The following is a 20,560-nucleotide window of genomic DNA, read 5'->3' as shown; positions in this document are numbered from 1 at the left end:
AGTGAGCGCACGCTGCCAAGCGAGCGTATGCACTGACCTTTAAGTTTCGCGTGGTTCGAGGCTAGTTGAGCGTTCAAAAAGAGTCGAAATTACCGAAACTCGACGGCTACAACACCTATGAGCAAGGTGACCAAAGGTTAATTCCTATGTGGGTGGCCGTGGCCTGTCGTGAGCAAACTATAGTCGGCTTTTTCCGGAAGTACGTAATTATTATCGAAATTCGGAAGCATATTTTCGCTTACCTCAACCTTTTTAGTAAAGTGCGTCAATAAATACACACCGCAGCAGTAAGATCGCGCAAGTGCACTCATCCAAACACCCTTCTTGATTAATATCAGCTATTTGCCAATAACAGCCGCATACGGGAATCTGCTGCATTAAAAAATAAAGCGTCGAGAAAAGAGTGAGGAGCAGGTTTCTGTTGAAAAGAGAGAGTATGAGAGGAAGGCGACTTCGCGCTCCGCTTCCGAGCATCACGCGCTGTGCACGACTGCAAAAATCTGGCTGAGATCTTCACCGCAGCGTATGCCTATCCCTGCACTGTTTTGTCACCAAGCGGGAAGGTTGGTTCCCGACCCCTTAAACTACAAACACCAAGAGCCATGCATCAAAACAAAAAGGTAAGTAGGCAAAAACTGAAAAACATAGATTCTGAAGACCTTCTTTATTCAAATATATTTCATTCCATGACAAAAAGAGGAAAGAGACGCCAAGCACGATTTTTTTTTTAAACTCCCCTTTCGGCCTCCACACGGGAGCATTATTCACAATCAGAAAACAAAAATCACCTCGGTCAGCGTCTCTTTCCTCTTTTTGCCATGATTATTCCCGACCAGAAGAGATTTCGTCAGACCCTGGACTTCACAATTCATTCAATTTGAAGCCGTGGTGGCAGTAGTGAACTTCAGAAGCCTCCCCCCTCCCTCTTCCTTCAAGAAAAAAAAAGGTAATCGGAAGGCTAGACTCTTCACAACACGGTAGGTCCTTTCAGCATACCTTGCTTACGTTTATCTGTGAAACACCAAGTCAACAATATGTTTGAATGTCAATGACACCACACTGCCCCTCTGCCCTTGTTCTATTAGTCCAAGTTCTATTAGCTCACGTCAAGAACCTGAAGAGCGAAACTGTTTGAAAGGACTTGCGGCTGGGTTAGCTTGTTCAAATGCCAAGGCACAATAAAGCAAAATGGGACGCGGTACAGAACGAGTGACACACCCGTCTGTCCTTACTTTGGGTTCCTCCAAGTTCGCTCTGTTATGAAAGAGAGAGCTAAACAGAAGACGTTGGTTTGTAATATAGACGGTGAGCTTACTAGCAGCGAAGTAGCACAGATTCATCTTACTCTAACTATCCACTCTTCACAAGACATAAGTGCCAATAGGGCGGTTGGTGAGACTCACGTTAAAGATTTGCAGTAGCTTTTTCAAATGAAACAGCAAACTGGAGGAGTAACGTAACTTGTTGCTGGTATAGTTATTTCATACTTTATTGTGGTGTAAAAAGGAAGAAAACTAAGTAAAAGGAAGCTAAGTAAAAGGAATTGTGCAGAATCCTCCGGCAATGACTGTCAATGTAGGCCAATAGCGAAACGCTTCTGGAACAGTGATTGCTTTATGAATGAAAAGATGCGCTTGAAGACAAATATTCCTTGCAGTGAGGATATTTAGACAGCCAAGAAGAAAAGCGGTATACACGATAAACAAGACGAAGGCGACGACGGGACAGGCTGGAATTTACAACTAAGGCTTATGACAGTAGAAATACAAAATACGTATACCCTCCGGAAAGCCTTCCGGGCACTTGCGCAAGCAACTATCGGCTTGCCAGAGGGCACACTTGTCTTTCTACAGTCATAACTTTTGGTTGTAAATTCCAACCTGTCCCGTCGCCTTCTTCGTCTTGTTTGTCGTGTTTACCGCTGGTTTCTTCTCTTCCCTACCGCGTGCCAACTGGCCCATCTCACTAGGTTGTTATTTTGGTAGCGCTTGCTGTTTCATTGTACAATTCTACGGGGAACAGAGTCGTTAACCAGCACATCTGTTGCAATAGTATAGGTGTACCGCACCAATTGCGCCTCCGAAACGTGTAGTACTTGGCGCTCAGCGACAAGCGTGCCCCTCAACGCCGCTGCGCGAAAGCGTCCTTTGCATCAGCGCTCTTGTATCTGCGGCGAAAATCCAACCCTAAACCAGCGACCACGAAAACAGGCAAAAGAGTCAAAGAAAGCTATTGGCTTTAAAGCTATAGGCAACGGGATAGGGCTTTTGTCTTTTTTTCTTCATATGTGTATTAGTTCAATTCCAACACATACACGCTCCAAGCTTTTAGGGACAAGGTACTAAAAGTTACATGTAAGTTATAACTGATTTGAGTATGATGTGTGAAAATCAGGGCCCATATTCACAAAACGCTCTTATATACACTAAAAGCGTTCGTGCGAGCCAATAGTGATGTAGGACATATTATTAGCGAAGGCGATCAGCCAATGAATAACAGCACTTACGAACGCAAAACTTTGTGAATTCCGCCCCAAGTGCGCACTAAATTCATGGGTTCCTTATATTTGAACAAATACGGTAATTTAACTTCTTTTTACAGTACAACGAAAGGGAAACAATGCACAGAATTTGCTCAATGGAGGGAAATGCTCTATGCAGTCACTGACAACAGGCTGCGATAGAGCTATAGCCTTTTCGAACTGTGTATTGTACATGAAACGATGTTCGCGCAGGCACATGACTGGCACTTACCAAGGAACTGTTCTCGGGACACGTCGCCACCCACTGTCAGCTGGGTGAGGAGTTCCAGGAAGCCTGCAGATAATTTATGCTCGGCATTAATAACTCGTGCCACAAAAACGACACCTCACATTCCTTGATACGTTCGTGTTTACAATAATGCATCTAGATGAGCCTCCAAAAGTTTTTTGGAATATTTTAACCCAACAAAATGTCCGCTTGGGTTGACCTCGACTAACTAAATGTCCCATCGAGACATACCAATGCCATTTGATGCACAGTTAACAGAAACACATCACGCATTCTTTAAATTTTCAAGCAGGGAGTGTCGTCATGACACCAGAGGTATCCTTCCGTACTTCGAAGTTTCAAGCTCTGAAGTACATAGCACAAGATTACGTGCACAATTTTTGCGAAACATTGCCGAAAGTGTACAGGTTACATTGAAAGTGACTGGCACTTTATCAGCATGCCCTTGCAGCTATAAGCTAGGGTTCCAGAAAGCGATTAACGTTGTCTCCAGCAAATGCACTTCCTAGTCGTCTCTAAAAGCGCGATTACACAGGCTGCGAAGGTGCACCCCAAAGGGCCTCAAAAACAGGCATGTGTTACCATAAGCAGAGGCTTATGCAGTCATAACGGACGCAAGAACGACTACCAGAAGCCAATACCAACTTGAGGTTGCACTGTGAAAGCCACGGGTTTTGACAGCAACAGCTCAAGGTGCTAAATCCGGAGGAAAGCAGACACACAATGTTGCAACAGCAATTTCAGTCTGATTCTGCACATAGACGACCCAAACGCATGAGAGTATTGCAGAGTCGGCCACGTCAAACTATCGTCATCAGCGACTGACAAAATCGGCACCACGGTTTGGCCACAAGAGTTACAAAAAAAGGAAGGCTGGCTTGATTTTTTCAGTTAATAATCAAACTTTCTCCTCAAGGAAATGCAAACGGAAGTTTTAGAAGAATACTGTATGCGCTGTCACATGAGGTAAAGGTAAACTGGAATGACATTTCTGATAGCATAGCGAGCAGCTTCCGTGCAAAAACATTACGTTTGAAGAATGAGCGCATGCATCACAAAAAGCCAGCAAGAGAAGTTTTTGAGACCAAAGCAAATAACAAAATGTCGCGATTACCGCTTGCCGTAAATTATGTAGGGCTCAGAGCATCAGAGAAGCAGTGCAGCTCCTTAGCATGACCTCTGAGATTCGGCTGCGCCCACGGTACACTGGAAGCTTTACAGGCCATGGTCTGCGATTTACACCGTATCCCCTAACCACAAACTACAAACTTCAACTGCTTAGGTGTTATTTAAAGGCTGCTGTTAAGTATACTAGACAATTACGAACTCTGCAGCTTTGCCGAAATTGCTTCATTGTTCTATACACACAGTCGAGTCTCCATTGATATAACGAACACAGATATAACGAACTATCGGGAGTAAATAAGTAAACATAATAATGGATTGAATATTCTTTAATTCAATAGAGTACTCTCCTGCTAGAACAAAATCTAAAATGTGGGATCCGACATGGTATCGGTAAAAGCGAAGCAATTTGTTTAGCACGCGCTCAAAATGTGTATTCTGGTAGCAAATATGTCTTGTACAGTCGCCGATCGACTTTCCCAACGCCCGATTTTTCGGACCTGCACAAAAATTCGAACTTGTCTGCGGCACTTCCTCCATCACTAGCACCGATGTGTAACCACATTGACCGAAATTTTGGACGCCGCGCGATTTTTGGGCATGGAAGGAGCGCGCAATGACATGCTGCAGACATGGCCACCGTAAACAATGTTGCCGCCACGTCGGCTGGGCACGTAATTGCAGCTTCGGTTGCCGACTACCCGAGAAAATGGCGTTAGTGTAGGTCTGGCAGCCTAAGTAGTGGCTGCAGGTAACAAGCCGTCGCGGGAAGCTCTCCGTCAACAATTCGCATTCGTAGTTCTGATCGGCGATCAGACACCCGGGCTTAGACTGCTAGCCGTAGTCACAAAGTCGTCCATGTGCGAACTCTGTTGTTACTGGCGGCTTGGATCAGTCGGTCCGCAGTCGGAAAGCCAACGTTTCGCTTAGACCACAACCATGCGATAACATTTATCGCACGATTGCGTTGTGGCGGCAGTGTTGAACGTGTGTCTGTATTTTTTGTCCTTGTTCCCGGGCCTCGTATCGGCCCCGCAAGATGCCGACGGGCCATCACATCCTGCAAAAGACCTTTTTTTGCTGGCCCGTCGGAGGGATCCCGCTTGCATTCGTTTCGCACAGACCTGACCATGATTTTTTTTTATCGATAATATCAGATGTAACCAATGTACTTTTGTGTCCGATGCGATTTCGTTAATGAAATTCGACTGTGCTACCTAGTTATAGCCAATTAAGCAAAAGCAAAATTTTACTGCACTTAGCTTTCAATGTTTCTCCTTGGTGTCCCCCTTCAATCTCCGACGAAACACTGTGGGCGATTTGCGTAGCTCGAACAAATGATCGTACTCCTGGCTCCTTAAAGAGTTCTTTCTCAAGGCCGCATCAGAAACATTCCTCATACCATGGAAGTTGTAAAACGACCTCTAGGGAGCTTTATACTGCACGAACTTTTAACCAGGGTTTCCTAATAGTTGAGACAGAAGCAAATGAGTATACAGTGGTGGTGCTGCGAGAAGGTGAGCTATACCCGTCTGCAAAGATCCCCTATTTTCTCCCTGATTGATGCCGAAGGCCCACGTGACGTTTGCGTCATGACATCCACCTCACCCTTCATTTCTTTGCTAGCTATAGGTGCTTTCACCTATAGCCAATAGGGTCGGGCTATAGGTGGCAGCACCGTCGCCACCCTAGTGTGTAAGGGCGGTCGGCGGCGCGCACTAAAATGTACACGGTGGCTCTTCTCTGCGGGTAAGTTGGGCTAATTGGTTGGTTATCAAACGCGCTTACCCCACTGACCTGATTACATATTGCCCTCTAATGCCACATTTTTGTCACGAAACGCACGGAACATTCCTACTATAGGTGGAAGGAGCGCAATATACAGTTTCTGTTATGGTACATCCATGGGGCTTTTCGTTGGTGTTCGACTTGGGTTCAGCCTATTCTGTTGGCACTGCTGCTGTGCCACTCTGCTTTCTCTTATTCTTGCACTGGTTTCAAAAATGACCGTATTCCTGATGATGATGTGTGGTTTTTTGTGGCGCAAGGGCCAGGTTTGGCCAAAGAGCGCCATGACAAGTGGTGATGTTGACGATGTATTATGGAAATGTGACTTGGCTGTAAAGTGGCCTAAAAATTGTCGCTGTAAAGTGCGTAAAATCTACGTGCTATAAAATTATGGCGATGACTAATGACGAATACTCTAAACACTAAAATCCATCGTAGAATAATGATGCAAAATATAAAATATATAAGATGGTAAAATTACTTGGAGCACTGCTGCCTCGCCTGAGCCCTTGAACCACAAGGGCCTAGAGGCATGTGCTATTCAAAATAATGATCACAGCGGCATCCTCTGAGGAGAGGAAGCGCTACGAATGTGTGGGGCTAATAACATGCAATACAACATCTTTCAAAAAGCCTAGGACGGCATTGGTGTCAAAGAGTGGTTCTGGACCAAGTAACATAACAGGATGAAGGGGGATCTGCTGCCGGTATGCTAAGAGAAAATGTTTCCTTCTTTCAGATTCGGCTTCCCGACACTCCAGTAGAACGTGGAGGACGGTCAGCCTCTCCCCGCATCTACCACAGGTTGGAGGCTCGTTTCGTGTGAGTAAAAAGTTATGTGTGCCAAAAGCGTGCGCTATTCTTAGACGGCAAAATAGGACATCTGTCCGGCGGGATTTTGTTACAGGAGGCCGGAAACCTAATTGTGGCTTTATTACATGCAGTTTATTATTTATTTCTTCGTCCCACATGCGTTGCCAGTGGTTTCGTAGTTTCCTTCTTAAAAAAGGCTTCAGGTCTGTGACAGGGACCGAAGCAGTAGAGTTAACTGCATGCAATGAGATTGATGTGGCCATCTGGTCGGCTAGAACGTTTCCCTCGATGCCCCTATGTCCAGGCACCCAGCATATGATCACATGTTGGTTAGATATATATGATTTGCACAGTGTGGAGTAAAGTTCAATAACTACTGTATTTTTATGATTACAGAAAGACATCAAAGCCTTCACAACACTGAGGGAGTCCGTATATATAATTGATTTCTGGAGTTGTGATTTAATTATATGCTTTACGGCCGACAGCAGTGCATAGGCCTCAGCCGTGAAGATACTAGTTTCCGGGTGCAGTACGTCGGAATCCGAGAAGGATGGACCGACGGCTGCATAGGATACCCCGTCGCGTGACTTTGATGCGTCTGTGTAGAACTCAGTGCAGGAGTATTTGTGCTGGAGTTCCCGGAAATGCATCTTGATTTCAATCTCTGGAGCATGCTTTGTGACTACCACGAACGATATATCACATTGTATGAGCTGCCACTCCCAAGGAGGTAGCAGCTTGGCTGGATGCATTAGGCGAAGCTCGAGGAGTGGAACGTGCATTTCTTCGCTAAGCTCCCTCACACGCAGCGAGAAAGGCTGTTTTACGGACGGACGATTGCGAAAGAGTGTAGCACATGTCATGTCATTAATGGTATTATAACAGGGATGTTGGGGGTTTGAGTGGACTTTCAGAAAATATGTATGGCTGATGTATGTTCTCTGCAGATGAAGTGACCACTCATTTGATTCTACATATAGACTTTGTATGGGACTCGTTCTGAAAGCGCCAGTGGCCAGTCGGATTCCTAGATGGTGGACCGGGTCTAGCATCCTTAGTGCGCTTGGGGCGGCAGAGTGGTAAATCACGGCGCCATAGTCTAGTCGTGATCGAATGAGGCTTTTATAGAGATTCATTAAGCACTTCCTGTCACTACCCCACGTAGTCTGGGATAGAAGTTTGATTATGTTCATTGTTTTTAGACACTTTTCTTTGAGATGTTTAATGTGGGGGACGAAGGTGAGTCTGTAGTCAAGTATGACACCTAGAAATTTGTGTTCTTTGTTTACAGGTATCTGTTGTCCACGCAGTTCTATGCAAGGATCTGGGATAAGTCCTCTCTTTCTTGTAAAAAGAACACAAGAGCTTTTGTTAGGATTGATCTTAAACCCATTCTTGTCTGCCCACATTGACACTTTGTTCAGGCCAAGCTGTACCTGTCTCTCGCAGACTGCGAGGTTACAAGATTTGAAAGCGATTTGAATGTCGTCCACGTAGACAGAGTAAAAGATGGCGGGTGGTAGTGAAGCACGAAGCGTATTCATTTTCACGATAAATAGCGTGCAGCTGAGCACGCCTCCTTGGGGTACACCCGTTTCTTGCGTAAAAGGACGTGAGAGTGCATTGCCGACTTTTACCCGGAAGGTACGATTTGACAGATAGCTTTTTATTATATTAAACATATTACCGTGGATGCCCATTTCTGACAAGTCTCTTAAGATTCCGTAACGCCACGTCGTATCGTACGCCTTCTCCATATCGAGGAATATGGATAAGAAGAATTGTTTGTGTACAAATGCGTCCCGGATATTTGCTTCTACACGTACAAGGTGGTCCGTTGTAGAGCGTCCTTCTCGGAAGCCGCACTGATAAGGATCAAGAATTTTGCTCTGTTCAAGGAAAAAGATGAGTCGCCGATTTATCATTTTTTCGAACACCTTACAAAGGCAACTTGTGAGGGCTATCGGGCGGTAACTTGCCACTGAGGAAGGGTCTTTGCCTTGTTTCAAAACAGGGACTACAATGGCTTCCTTCCACGCGGTTGGAAGGTACCCTGCATCCCAGATGGTGTTGAAAAGTGTGAGTAGTGTAAGTTGGGTGTCTTTATGTAAGTTTTTGATCATTTCATACATGATTCTGTCAGATCCCGGGGCAGAGCTCTTGCATGCGCTCAAGGCAGCTCTCAACTCGGCAATGCTAAAAGGACAATTGTATGGTTCATTCTGTTGACATTTTCTCATGAGTGGCTCACATTCTTCTATTTGTTTATATTTCAGAAAGGATTGCGAGTAATGGTTGGCACTTGACACGCTCTCAAAGTGCTCCCCAAGTGAGTCCGCCTGATCTTGTAGGGTATCGCCTTCTGTGTTTACCAAAGGGAGTGCATGTGCTTGTCGCCCTCTTATCCTATTGACCCTGTTCCAGGCTTTCGCCTCATCTCTGAACGAGTTAATACTTGATAGAAACTTCTGCCAACTTTCTCGTCTGGCCTGTCGGCGGGTTCGCCTGCCTTCGGATTTTACTTTTTTAAAGTTGACTAGATTTTCTGCGGTGGGAGAAGCGCGTAGCAACCCCCACGCCCTGTTCTGTTTTTTACGAGCGATCCTACAATCGTCGTTCCACCATGGGACACGCCGTTTGCAGGCCAAGCCTTTTACTTCTGATATGCATATAAATGCGACATTCATTCATTCATTCATTCAGAATTTATTTAAGACAACGAAAAGGTTGTCCAGGGTGACGTGGCAAAAGGCATACTTTGCCTGACGAGGCCACGCCACCCGGATGACAGGCGGCACCACAGGCTACAAAAATCAAGAAAGAGCATTACATAATAGAACACACATTCAATATTTTTTACACAATGCATAAGACATCCTTACAAAAACACAGGCTTTCGGCGGAAAAACAAAACAGCATACTTCAAAGCACAATTCGACCATAGCAGTATTTACAAAACACACTAGTGATAGGTATACGTTCAGTTTTCACCTTTAAGGTTCATTTATGAGCATTGCTTTAATTAACATTTTGTATTTACGTATAGAGGGAGTGCTGCGTACAGTATCCAGAATAATAGGGTATTGATTAATTAAGTCAGGAATTTGCCATCCTAACCTCTGAAAACCGTAATTAGTGCGTACACGAGGTGTTTCCATACATTGTTTCCTAAGTTCGTATGTGCTAAGTTTAGTGTGATAGGTGGTTTCGAAGGTTATTTTGTCTAGTTTGTACTGGCGTAATATTTCCAGACATAATTTGTATGTGTGCAGTTTACTTATTTCTAGTATTCCATAAGACCTAAACAAGGGCCAGCAGCTGCGCAATAACTGTATTTTCCCAATAGCTCGTAACGCCCGCTTTTGAATTGCAAAGAGGGAATCTCGATTTGTTTGAGTCGTCGTTAACCATACAAGGGAACAGTAGCTTAAACGGGAATGTATTAATGAATAGTATATTTGCCGCTTTATGGACGCCGGGAGATATCTCAATTTGTTTAAAATGCCAACCGCCCGACAAAGATCACTTCGAAGCTGATCAACATGCGAATTCCAAGAGAGATTTTCTTGAAACAGAACACCTAGAAAACGAATTTGCGAGCACTGTTTCAGCTGAGTGTTTTCAAAGTTTAAGTTTAGGTTGTCAGGAGCTTTTACACCTTTTGCTCTGAAGAGAATGTATTTGGTCTTACTAGCATTTAATTGCATCTTGTTTAGTTTTAACCATGTACTCAAGCCGGTCAACCAATAGTTAGCCTTTCTTTCGAGCGCGTAGGGGTCAATACCTGAGAAAAAGACATTAGTGTCATCAGCGTACAACACTAGGTTTTCGCTGCCTGGTATATTCACAATATCATTCAGGTATAAAATAAAGAGTACAGGTCCGAGAATAGATCCCTGAGGCACACCATATTTTATTGTTTTTACGTGTGAGGTTGCAGCATTTATGACAGTAAATTGCTCTCTTGACGTTAAATAGCTCTCAATTAAGGTCAACGACACGCCACGGAATCCGTAAAGTGGAAGCTTTCTTATTAGAACATCGTGCTGAACACAGTCGAATGCCTTTCTGAAGTCGAGGAAAATTCCCAGGGTGTGTGCCTTTTCTTCAATGTTGTTTAGAATTTTTTCCTTTATCCCGAGGAGTGCGGTTTCGGCTGATCTATCTTTCCTAAAGCCAAATTGCTCATCGGCTATAATATTTTGCGCGGTGAGAAAACGGACGAATCTTTTGTTTATAACCTGTTCGGCTACCTTTGCAAATACTGGTAGTACTGATATAGGCCTATAATTTGTTAGTTCGTTCGCTGGGCCACCCTTGTGCACAACAGTCACTTTAGCCAGTTTCATTTTCTGCGGAAAAACGCCTGTAGATAAAATAATGTTGCAAATGTGAGAGAGCGGACAACTGATTATTTCACCTACAGCCTTTAGAGGTTTCGGTTTAATTTCATCTGCTCCTGGAGCACAGCCATTTTTTAGTGTCAGAATAATATCTAGCACTTCACGTTCGTCAGTGGGTGCTAAAAACAATGTGTTTGCGGCGTTTGATGCAATGAACTTCTCGCACGGTGAATCAACTGAATTCCCATCACATGATCCGACTGCAATGAAATGGTCATTAAATAAATTTGCGACTTCGTTGTCAGTCATAGCGTCGTTTTGATACGGAACCTTTTTGTGCTGGAAATTTTTCGAGAGTACCTCCCTCACGGTTTGCCACATTAGCCGTGAGTTACCCGTAATGTCTGCAAACTTTGTTATGTAGTATTCAAATCTTGATTTTCTAATATCTGCATTTAATTTGTTTCGAGCTTTTTTAAACAGTGTAAAGTCATTTTCATGCTTGGTATTCAGGAATTTTTCAAACAACCTGTTTTTTTGTTTGATTCTCATATGCAGTTCATGAGTGATCCAAGGCTTCCTTATCTTTTTTCGTTTTACCCATGGCTCGAGGGGGAAACACTTCTCGTATGCAGCCATAAAGCAGGAAAGAAAAGCCTCGTACGCTTTATTTGCATCTGTTTCCATTAAAATGGAGTCCCACCTTTGATTTGAGAGAAGATATTTGAATTTGCTGATATTTTTTTCAGAGTAATGGCGGATAAAAACTGGTTGCTTATTTGAATTAGGCCTTTTGTGAGGTAAAATGCATTTACAGCATTCATATCTATTATGAATGCTGTAAAAAACTCGACTGCAGCGTCAATTTCTAATGAAGACAGGTCAGCCCATGAGATACTAGTTAGAGATCGAAATTTCTCCCAATCAGCTGTCTCAATCTTCCACCTAGGAGCGTATGGTGGATATTCGTTTTCTTTATATGATCTTAGCAGTATAGGGAAGTGGTCGCTACCGTAAGGGTTGTCGGTAACTTCCCATTCAAGTTCAGGCAGTACAGACGGGGAGACTATACTGAGATCTATTGACGAGAAGGATCGGTTTGCAAGATAGTAATATGTGGGCTCTTTTTTATTGAGAAGGCACGCTCCAGAAGAGAAAAGGAACTGTTCAACAAGGCGACCTCGCGCATCTATACGAGAGTCGCCCCACAGGGAGCTGTGCGCATTGAAATCGCCAAGAACAGCATAAGGTTCTGGCAATTGATCGATCAAGGAGTGAAATTCATGTTTGTTCAGTTGGTAATGCGGGGGTATGTAAAGGGAGCAAATGGTGATGAGTTTGTTTAGTAGGACAACTCGAACCGCCACTGCTTCAAGGGGCGTTTGTAGCTGTAAAGGTTGACATACAATACTTCTATGAGTAAGAATCGCAACACCACCCGATGATGCGACGGCATCATCGCGATCTTTGCGAAACGTAAGATACGTACGGAGAAAGTTTGTGTGTTTGGATTTTAAGTGAGTTTCCTGTAAACACAGCACTTTTGGATTATGTTTGTGGATGAGTTCTTGCAAATCATCAAGGTTTCTAAGGAGACCTCTGATGTTCCATTGGATGATTTGTGTATCCATGTTTAAGGTGAATTGGCGCTGTGTTTACGGAGACGGAGTGGATGCCTTATATTACAGAGCCCTTTCGAGGCCCTGTAATAGGTGTTTTATTCTTTCTGAAGCGTTCGAGCGATTCTCGACGCTCCTTAGGCGTTTGGTGAGCCTTGGGGTCAGGTGTAGTGTCCATTGCCTCGTGTGAGGCGCCGGACAAGCGCTCTTGCGAGCGAGAGGTTTTCAGAGGGAGTCCCGCCTTGGAGGGCAAGACCCCTGCGCCCACCAGCCCGGAGGTCGATGGGGTTCCCTGAGGGATTTGGCTGCGTTGCACGTTGCCAGCGCTGGATGGGGCCTCGGAGGTTGGGGCAGCCTCGGCTGCACCCACCTTTGGGGTGGATGGTCCCTTCTCCTCGGTTGACGGAGCAGCGCTAGCTGCAGCCGCCGCGGGGGCAGATGGCGTAACTGCCGACTCACTGCCTGTGGGTCTGACAGCCGCCGGAGGCCGTTGCGACGCTGCCCCCTTACGCGCCACATCGGCAAAGCTGCTCTTAGACAGGTATGACACCCGCCTACGTGCCTCCTTGAAAGATATATTTTCTTCGACTTTGATTGTCACAATCTCTTTTTCTCTTTTCCAGGACGGGCAGGCGCGCGAGTATGCGGCGTGCTCGCCATCACAGTTGACACAATGTGGAGTCTTCTGGCATGTTTCGGAGGAATGTTCAGTGTCACTACACTTGGCACATGTCAGCCGGCCTCGACAGTTCTGTGAACTGTGGCCGAACCTTTGGCACTTAAAGCATCTGAGAGGATTTGGCACGTATGGCCTAACACGAAGTTTGATATAACCGGCCTCGATGGACTCGGGGAGGACACTTGAACCGAACGTGAGTATCAGGTGTTTCGTGTTGATCTCTTTACCGTCTCGCCTGATCTTAATTCGCTTAACATTTATTACATTCTGTTCACTGAAGCCCTCCAAGAGTTCAGCTTCAGTGAGCTCTAGCATGTCATCGTCCGAGACAACGCCGCGGGTGGTGTTCATGGTACGGTGCGGAGTTACTGTTATTTGGGTTTCGCCAAATGAGACGAGTTTCGGCAGTTTCTCGTACTGCTTCTTATCGTGGAGCTCCAAGAGAAGATCACCACTTGTCATTCTCGACGCCTTATATCCTGTTCCAAAAACTTCAGTTAAAGACTTCGAAACAAGGAACGGTGAGATGTTACGCACTAGTTTGTCTGGGTTTTCTGAGTGGATCACATGATATCTAGGAAAGTTCTGGACTTGTCGTCCGAAAAACTGAAAGAGATCTTCGGTGCGCCCTCGTTTGTGAGGGCGATCAGGGAGTTTAGGAAAAGCGTTTTCCATGAGTACAGTAGGGTTTTCGGCCGCGATGCCGACCACCCACCATGGAGCCCAACAGGGGGACGTGACAGGAGTTCCTGCTAGAAAAACCCTGCCAACGCCAGCCGTACATCGCTGCTATAACCAAATACAGCATAACCAAGGCTGGCTAGCTACACAAGGTTAACCCTTGCCGCCGGGAAACTAGGAAGTGAGGAGAAGTGATGAGAAGACAGGAAAGATGAAAAAGACGAGAGAGAAAGACGAAGATTGGAGGAGGACAGGAAAAGGCGACTGCCGATTTCCCCCGGGTGGGTCAGTCCGGGGGTGCCGTCTACGTGAAGCCGAGGCCAAAGGGGTGTGTTGCCGCCGCCGAGGGGCCGTAAAGGTCCAAACACCCGGCATTGGCTCAACCCCCAGGATCCCCTTTTCCCCGGACACGACTAAGCCGCGCACGGCTACACGCGGGAGGGTCCAACCCTCGTGTGCTCGGGTCCGTGGTGTCGCAACACACCAAACGCCTGCTTGCGCAGACGCCCCTGCGGGGTGACCGTATTCCTGCGCAATGAAATTAAAATAGCTAGTTATCGTGGCTCTACTTCACCACTTGTACGCCTGCATAACTACACTTCATTAGTTTTTTTCGATTCTAAGTCAAATACAACATCGTTACGAAGTTTAGTTAAACAAGGTACGACATTATAACTGTCAGGGAATGTCGATCCCTGCGTGGGTGACGCCCACTGCGCGCTGACGTGCGTCCTGCAGGACTTTTATTAAAGTTTTTCCAATCCAAATTATAACTGTCAGCGCAATGGCAGGCTCACCATGTGGCTTCACATGCGTTTCTTTGTGTAAAAACAGCATTTTAGCACAAGGGTGCTTTTGCACGGTTACGTGCAGTATATAATCGTGCCAATAATTTTCTCTGCAGCACAAAAAAATAAAAATAAAATAAGAAGCCAGCGGTACGAAAAATTTTAGTTGTTTTAGCATCCAAGTTTATTGCGCTATTTGCTTTACTTGCAAAAATAATCGCCGCCACTTTCCGTCAAGCTAACAACACCACGCTACGCAGCGCATTATATAAGCCACTAGAAACTCAATTTTACGACGTCCTTTGTCTAGCGATTCTAATGTAAGACACGATCCTCTTGTAATAGTGTCTTTTCGCTTCCCTTTTGTAGCAGACAATAAAAGTACCAAATCACTAAATTTCACTAGAGAGGCCACATTATTTCTACTTAACAGGATAGCCACATAATAGAAGGGCGCCTCAGAAACACCTAAGGATGGTCGCGCAACTGCTAATCACATCCACAACCACATTCATGCGATTATTCGCGCAAGATTGATTGTATCCTGCGACATCATGAGAGCGCTTGTGATTTCCTTTCCTATATACCCCTGAGTGACCGCACGTCACCTCGTTGATGCTTCGCGGCATCACAAAGATAGCGCAATGTTCAGTACATCGCGACAAGGAATCGCTAAAGCGCTGCGTTCAGATATCTCCTGGACGACTTCGTTTTGTTTAAAACGCTGCCGAATGTGTATGTTTTCTTTTTTTTTCGTGGGCGGGGGGGGAGGTTGGAGTGCTTGAATCACAACGCGACCACACAATTTGAATGACCGCGACAAATGGAAGTCGCGAAGCTAACGCATAGCGCGCTCGACACATGCAGTCACTGACTTTAATGCAGCGCAACACATCGTCTTAAAATGCGCGCCACGATTTACGACTGCGCTACAACTACGGAACAAGCAGACTTTAAAGAATGCGTGCGCCGCACGCGCACATTTCTTGTAGCGGCTAGCAGGCGACGCGAGGCGCCACCCAGACTACCGTGGTTCAGTCAGTGGCCGCCAGGCGGCGACTGCGCTACATGTCGCGCCCAATAGCATTCTCGCTGCTGCGCGGCTTTGCGTTCTGTGTTTGACGGGAATTCCCGTATTGTTCGCGTTGCTGCCGGCTATTTGTGCGCTGCAGGTGCGATGAGTGACGTGGAGGCGTGAGCTGTGACGTCTCTCTGCTGGCGGGAGACGGGCTCCTCTGAGGAGGAAGACGCGTGGGCGTTTGTTTGAACTTTCGGCCGCTTTCACTACGTGCACCAGTGCAATACTTTGCAGGCACAATCGTCACCACATGATCTACGTACAGTACTTGTCCGTGTGTGGTCCGTGTAATATTGCCATTTTGCCATGGTGAGTGCAATGTTGTCCGTGCGTAGTCCGTACAGTACTGTTGACCACATTCAGCGATGCTGAGAGACTTGGTCAAAAGCAGATTGATTGGAATGCGGAGAAGAAAAGGTCAACATTTATCAGAGGGCAGAATAAAAGCTTTTCACCTTTTCTGCACAGTAACATCGACAGTCAACGTTCTGTATCCTCCTCGGACCAGAAGACAGCTCGAACACATACACGCCTTTTAAGTCCTTCCTTATTCGTTAGGTTAAAGAGTGGTATGTTACGAACGTGAAAAACGAGCGTCCGTTTTAATATCCGGTTGCGTATGCTGAATACAGCATCTCCAATTAACTGCGCCTCTTCAGGTTCCCTGTCATAAAACACGCTTTTCTTGGCCAAAACGAAAAGATGTCAAGCTGTAACATGTTCCAGCTAGGTTGGCATGTTAATGCTACATCTTGGATTTTCATGTCAACTTCATGGTTGCCTTTTTGTTGTCTTTGACGACACAGCAGTTTAGATGAAATCAGTGTCAACTTTTACGAAATATTACGGCAGCAATAGATTCAAACCGCTTCCATATAGTTTTGCACGCACAACTCTTATTATGAGCACTAATTTCAATTCAACTAAAACAAATCCTGGGGCTTTAAGTGCCAAAACCACTACCTGATGACCGGTCGCCGGATCAACTTGGACCATCTGAGATTCTTTATAGTGGCCCTAAATCTAAGTACACGAGCTTTTTTTGCATTCTGGTCCCATCGCAATGAGACCGCCGCGGCCGGAATTAAAACCCCGCGGCCTCGATCTCAACAGCGATACACAACAGCCACCAGGCTACAGCGGCAGATTCGGAGTTAATACTGAAGAAAATTAAAGACAGTGTACAAGTTCCCGCACGAGGATATATATACTGACCACGGTCGTAATCCCCAGAGCATAGGGGCCGAACCCTGAGTGGAGGCTCGGTTGGGGGTAGCTCCACGCTGATGCCTTCGACCATGTCCAGGCTTTCCAGAAGCTTCGGGTCGAACAGCAGTGTGTCCTCGGGCTCCCCTCCATTCTGCGGGCGACACCCAAACACGACCGTGCACATCCATTAGTAACAAGCGAGGCTGAAGGCACATTAAGTTCAATGTGCGAGGCGATAAAAAGCTACACAATTCCCCGTTCTTGTCTGCAGATGGTCGTAAGTCATCGTGTACCGAACAATCAAGGCGAGAACAAGCAATATTAAGCAGCTAACACTATCGTTTTATGTTTTCAAAGAACTGAGCAACGTTCACTGAAAGACCAACTGCAATGCAATTTTACTTTGGCTAAGTTGTTTTAAGTCTAACCTGTGAAACGCCTCATTTATGATTGCGTAGATGTAGAAAAGCCTCCGTGCGAAATTCGACGCTAGAAATGCGAGCGGAAGCATCACTAAAAACTTCTAAAGATAGCTCTTTTCGATAAGGGGGAAAAAAAAAACACGTCACCATTGCCGCTCGCAAGAGATGACACATGACCTAGAACTAGCAGCTCCTCACTTTGGCCTACGAGATAAGGCGGTACTAGCAGACCCCTAAACGATCGCGGAGGCGCCGTGTTGGCGCTTGCGACGTCATAGCGGCAACCACTGCAGGTGCATGCGTCGCCTACTTAGCTAGTGTTTAAAGACTGCTGACAAGAAAACTACACAATAAACATAGCTGCGGCTTTGTCAAGGTTGCTTCAGTAGTATACAAAGTGCTACGAACGACCAGCGGGTGTAGTGACCTTCGATAGCCTCTACCCCCACTGCGACGAATCGCCTCGTGAAGCTAACAATGCGTCCCCCTAAGTCAGAGCGGCGTCGCCAGCAAGGCGAAGCACGTTTGGCGGATCGAGTGTTTGTTGGATCACTGTCGCCGTCACGGACCGATGGGAGCTAGAAAACTCCTGGAAAAGTGTTCTGCGGCGTTTCTTTACCGTCTCCGGTAATCGCCACTGTCGTTTGACAAACGCTCTAGCTAACTGATGGGTCATCACAGGAACCAAGACGCGCCAGCTTGAATCAAGCGCGACAATCCCTGTCTACGAAGCTCCCCTCCTTTCTGTGTTTTCATTGAACAAAAGTGCGGGAGTGACTGTGCGAACCTTCGCCCTCAACACGAGTCCTCCGACGACTTTGGACTCTCCGATCGGACGAAGGTGGGGCGGCACTTTTCACTGGCCTAGGGTTCTGGGGGGTTTAAGCGCACTTTTTCGGCTCCTCAGTGTGCTTCAATTCAGTCATGCTAGACTGATGAGACGTAACGTTCTCCACTTTTCATGCAGATATTGTAAATAAACCCAGTACTCCTCATTCTCGAAGAGAATATGTTCGTCCCTTCAAGAAACGTTCATAGCGTGGATGCGACGGACGACGGCATGGGCCAGCTACCTCTTTTGACATGCCCGACACGAACTCTTACACTAGTACTACTCATATTAGCAAAAGTGAAATTTCGCTGCACATGGCGTTTAAGGGGATCTTGAAACACTTTCTTGAACTGATCATAGTATGACATCACTGTTAAGTAACGTTGCCTCACCAATCTCCTGCCGCACACATTTTTTTAAATAAAATGCGTCAAGCCTAAGAGAATCATATCATGAGAAGCCAACAAAGAAGCCAAGGACCACGTAGGGGAAATTACTTGTACTTATTCAATGAATTAAAGAAATGATAAATTAATGGCAATGAAAGTGGATGAAGAAACAACTTGCCGCAGGTGGGAAACGATCCCGCGTCATCGCCTTACGCGTGCGATGCTCCAACAAAGTGAGCCACTGTGGCGCCGTTTCCCTATCTACTTGTTGAGTATTTTTTTTTTGATACTGCAACTAATCTTGGGGGGTTAGCCAGCGCCACTACTCACAAACCTTGGCGGCGGAAGTGGAACATCCTTTGCCGCAGGCGTCACGAGCACGTGATCTTTTTGGGTGAAGGCAACTGATCAATAAACCCACACATGCTACCTGAAGGCATCGATGTTGCCGGATTCGGGACCCTTGTTATGTAATTAACGAGAAGAAATAGGGTTAACCGCGGGCCGATTTTTATTATATAATGAGAAGCCAACAAACAAGGACAAAATGGGGGAAATGACTTGTACTTACCAATTGAATTAAAGAAATGATAAATTAATGGCAATAAAAGTGGATGAAAAAAGAACTTGGCGTAGGTGGGGCACGACACGTAATGCGAAGTTGTGGGATCGTTCCAACAACTCAGGACTCTGGCTCAAGGTCACTTGAAGGTCGCCGACAACGGGCGCTAAAAACATTTCATGCTTAAAAAAAAGGTACTGGCTTTTGACCGCCATATTGTAGGACCTATTCCCTCTGAGCGACTCGCCGGCCCGCACGAGCGTGCGCGGTCTTCCGGGAACGCTTCCACGTGCGCCTCGCATACACACGTCCGACAATGTGCACGCCGTGACCAAAGACAACCGGCTGGCCCTGCACGAGGAAGCGAAGACTCGCGTCACGAACGACCGTCTCGGCAGCAGCTTCCGGCGCGCAACCGAAAGACCACGCGTGTCCTTACGCCCTCACGTTCTCGGCCATCCACAGAGCCGGCCTGTATAGCTATACACAGACCAGAGAGCGAGCGGTGTACATCTGAGGCAGGAAGCAGGTGAATAGGTATATGCATGCAGAATTAGGTGATGGCTATCCCCAGCCGTGGCTAAATGTGAACGTCGTTCTGCTGCGCTTTAAGCAGAAGGCCGCGGTTTCGATTCCCTGCTGCATATCGATGGAATGCAAAGCCGTTGGTATTGGATCAAGACAAATAACGTCGGGTGGTCCCTCAGTTATACAGGAACCCATCACTAAAACATTCGCGTCGTTTTGAGGCATAAACATCAATCAAGCAATCAATGGTCTAAACAAGGAATAAACTCATTTTTTGGCACCTGAAGAATCACTGGCAAACCGAAGCTATGTAGCCATATTGGCGGCGAGGAGTTACGGAGTCGCCATCTATCGGTAGCGCCTCGTTGGCGTAGCATGAGGGATCACGCGGCGCGCTCCTCATAGGTTTTGCTGTCAGCGCTCCCTGAAAACACCACGCGCCAGCTCTCCCGGACATTTCTGTAAGTACTTTCGAAATGAGAGAAGTTTTTTACTGTCTAAATAATAATCTTGGGCAAACTGAAAGCACAGAATCGTTTACAGACGCTATCTCTTTACCGAATACGTACAGTGAAGGCCACTGCGCGCGGTGACAGCGATGGAGTCTCCCGAACCGGCTTCTTGCATGAAAGGTAGCCAAACGCTGAGAGTAAACTATGTGAAATATGTTGTTAGAGTGGGCTGTCTGTATAACCAAATGGGGCATAACAGTATGAAGCCTCAATGCGGCGATCGCACGGGTTCGTAGCGACCGACTGCGCATCTGCATGCATGTCCGCGCACAATGTTTTGCTTTCGCTGTGAGCGCGTTTTCGCACCGTGCCATGAGCTTTAGGCCGTCGAATATGAGCATTTGACAGTATACAAGCAACCATTGTTGCGTGGGCGCTATGAGAGCTGTTCAAAATAATTTCATTGTAGAGACTTCGA

General features: G+C 46.2%; 1 protein-coding gene across 2 annotated transcripts in view; it reads right to left on the bottom strand.

The window, feature by feature from the left end:
• The window catches only part of Gnpnat (glucosamine 6-phosphate N-acetyltransferase), a 43,264-nt gene that overhangs the window by 6,010 nt on the left and 16,694 nt on the right, over positions 1-20,560 (bottom strand). For both annotated transcript variants that reach the window (XM_065450214.2, XM_065450213.2), the window contains exons 2-3: positions 16,904-17,048; positions 2,754-2,816 (exon numbers count right to left, since the gene is read on the bottom strand). In XM_065450214.2, coding sequence (XP_065306286.2) covers positions 2,754-2,816; positions 16,904-17,048 — 208 coding nt within the window. The remainder of the gene's footprint in view (positions 1-2,753; positions 2,817-16,903; positions 17,049-20,560) is intronic.

The sequence above is a fragment of the Dermacentor albipictus genome, chromosome 7, assembly GCF_038994185.2.
Source record: "Dermacentor albipictus isolate Rhodes 1998 colony chromosome 7, USDA_Dalb.pri_finalv2, whole genome shotgun sequence".
NCBI lineage: Eukaryota > Metazoa > Arthropoda > Arachnida > Ixodida > Ixodidae > Dermacentor > Dermacentor albipictus.
This window is presented reverse-complemented; position numbering and strand designations above follow the sequence as displayed.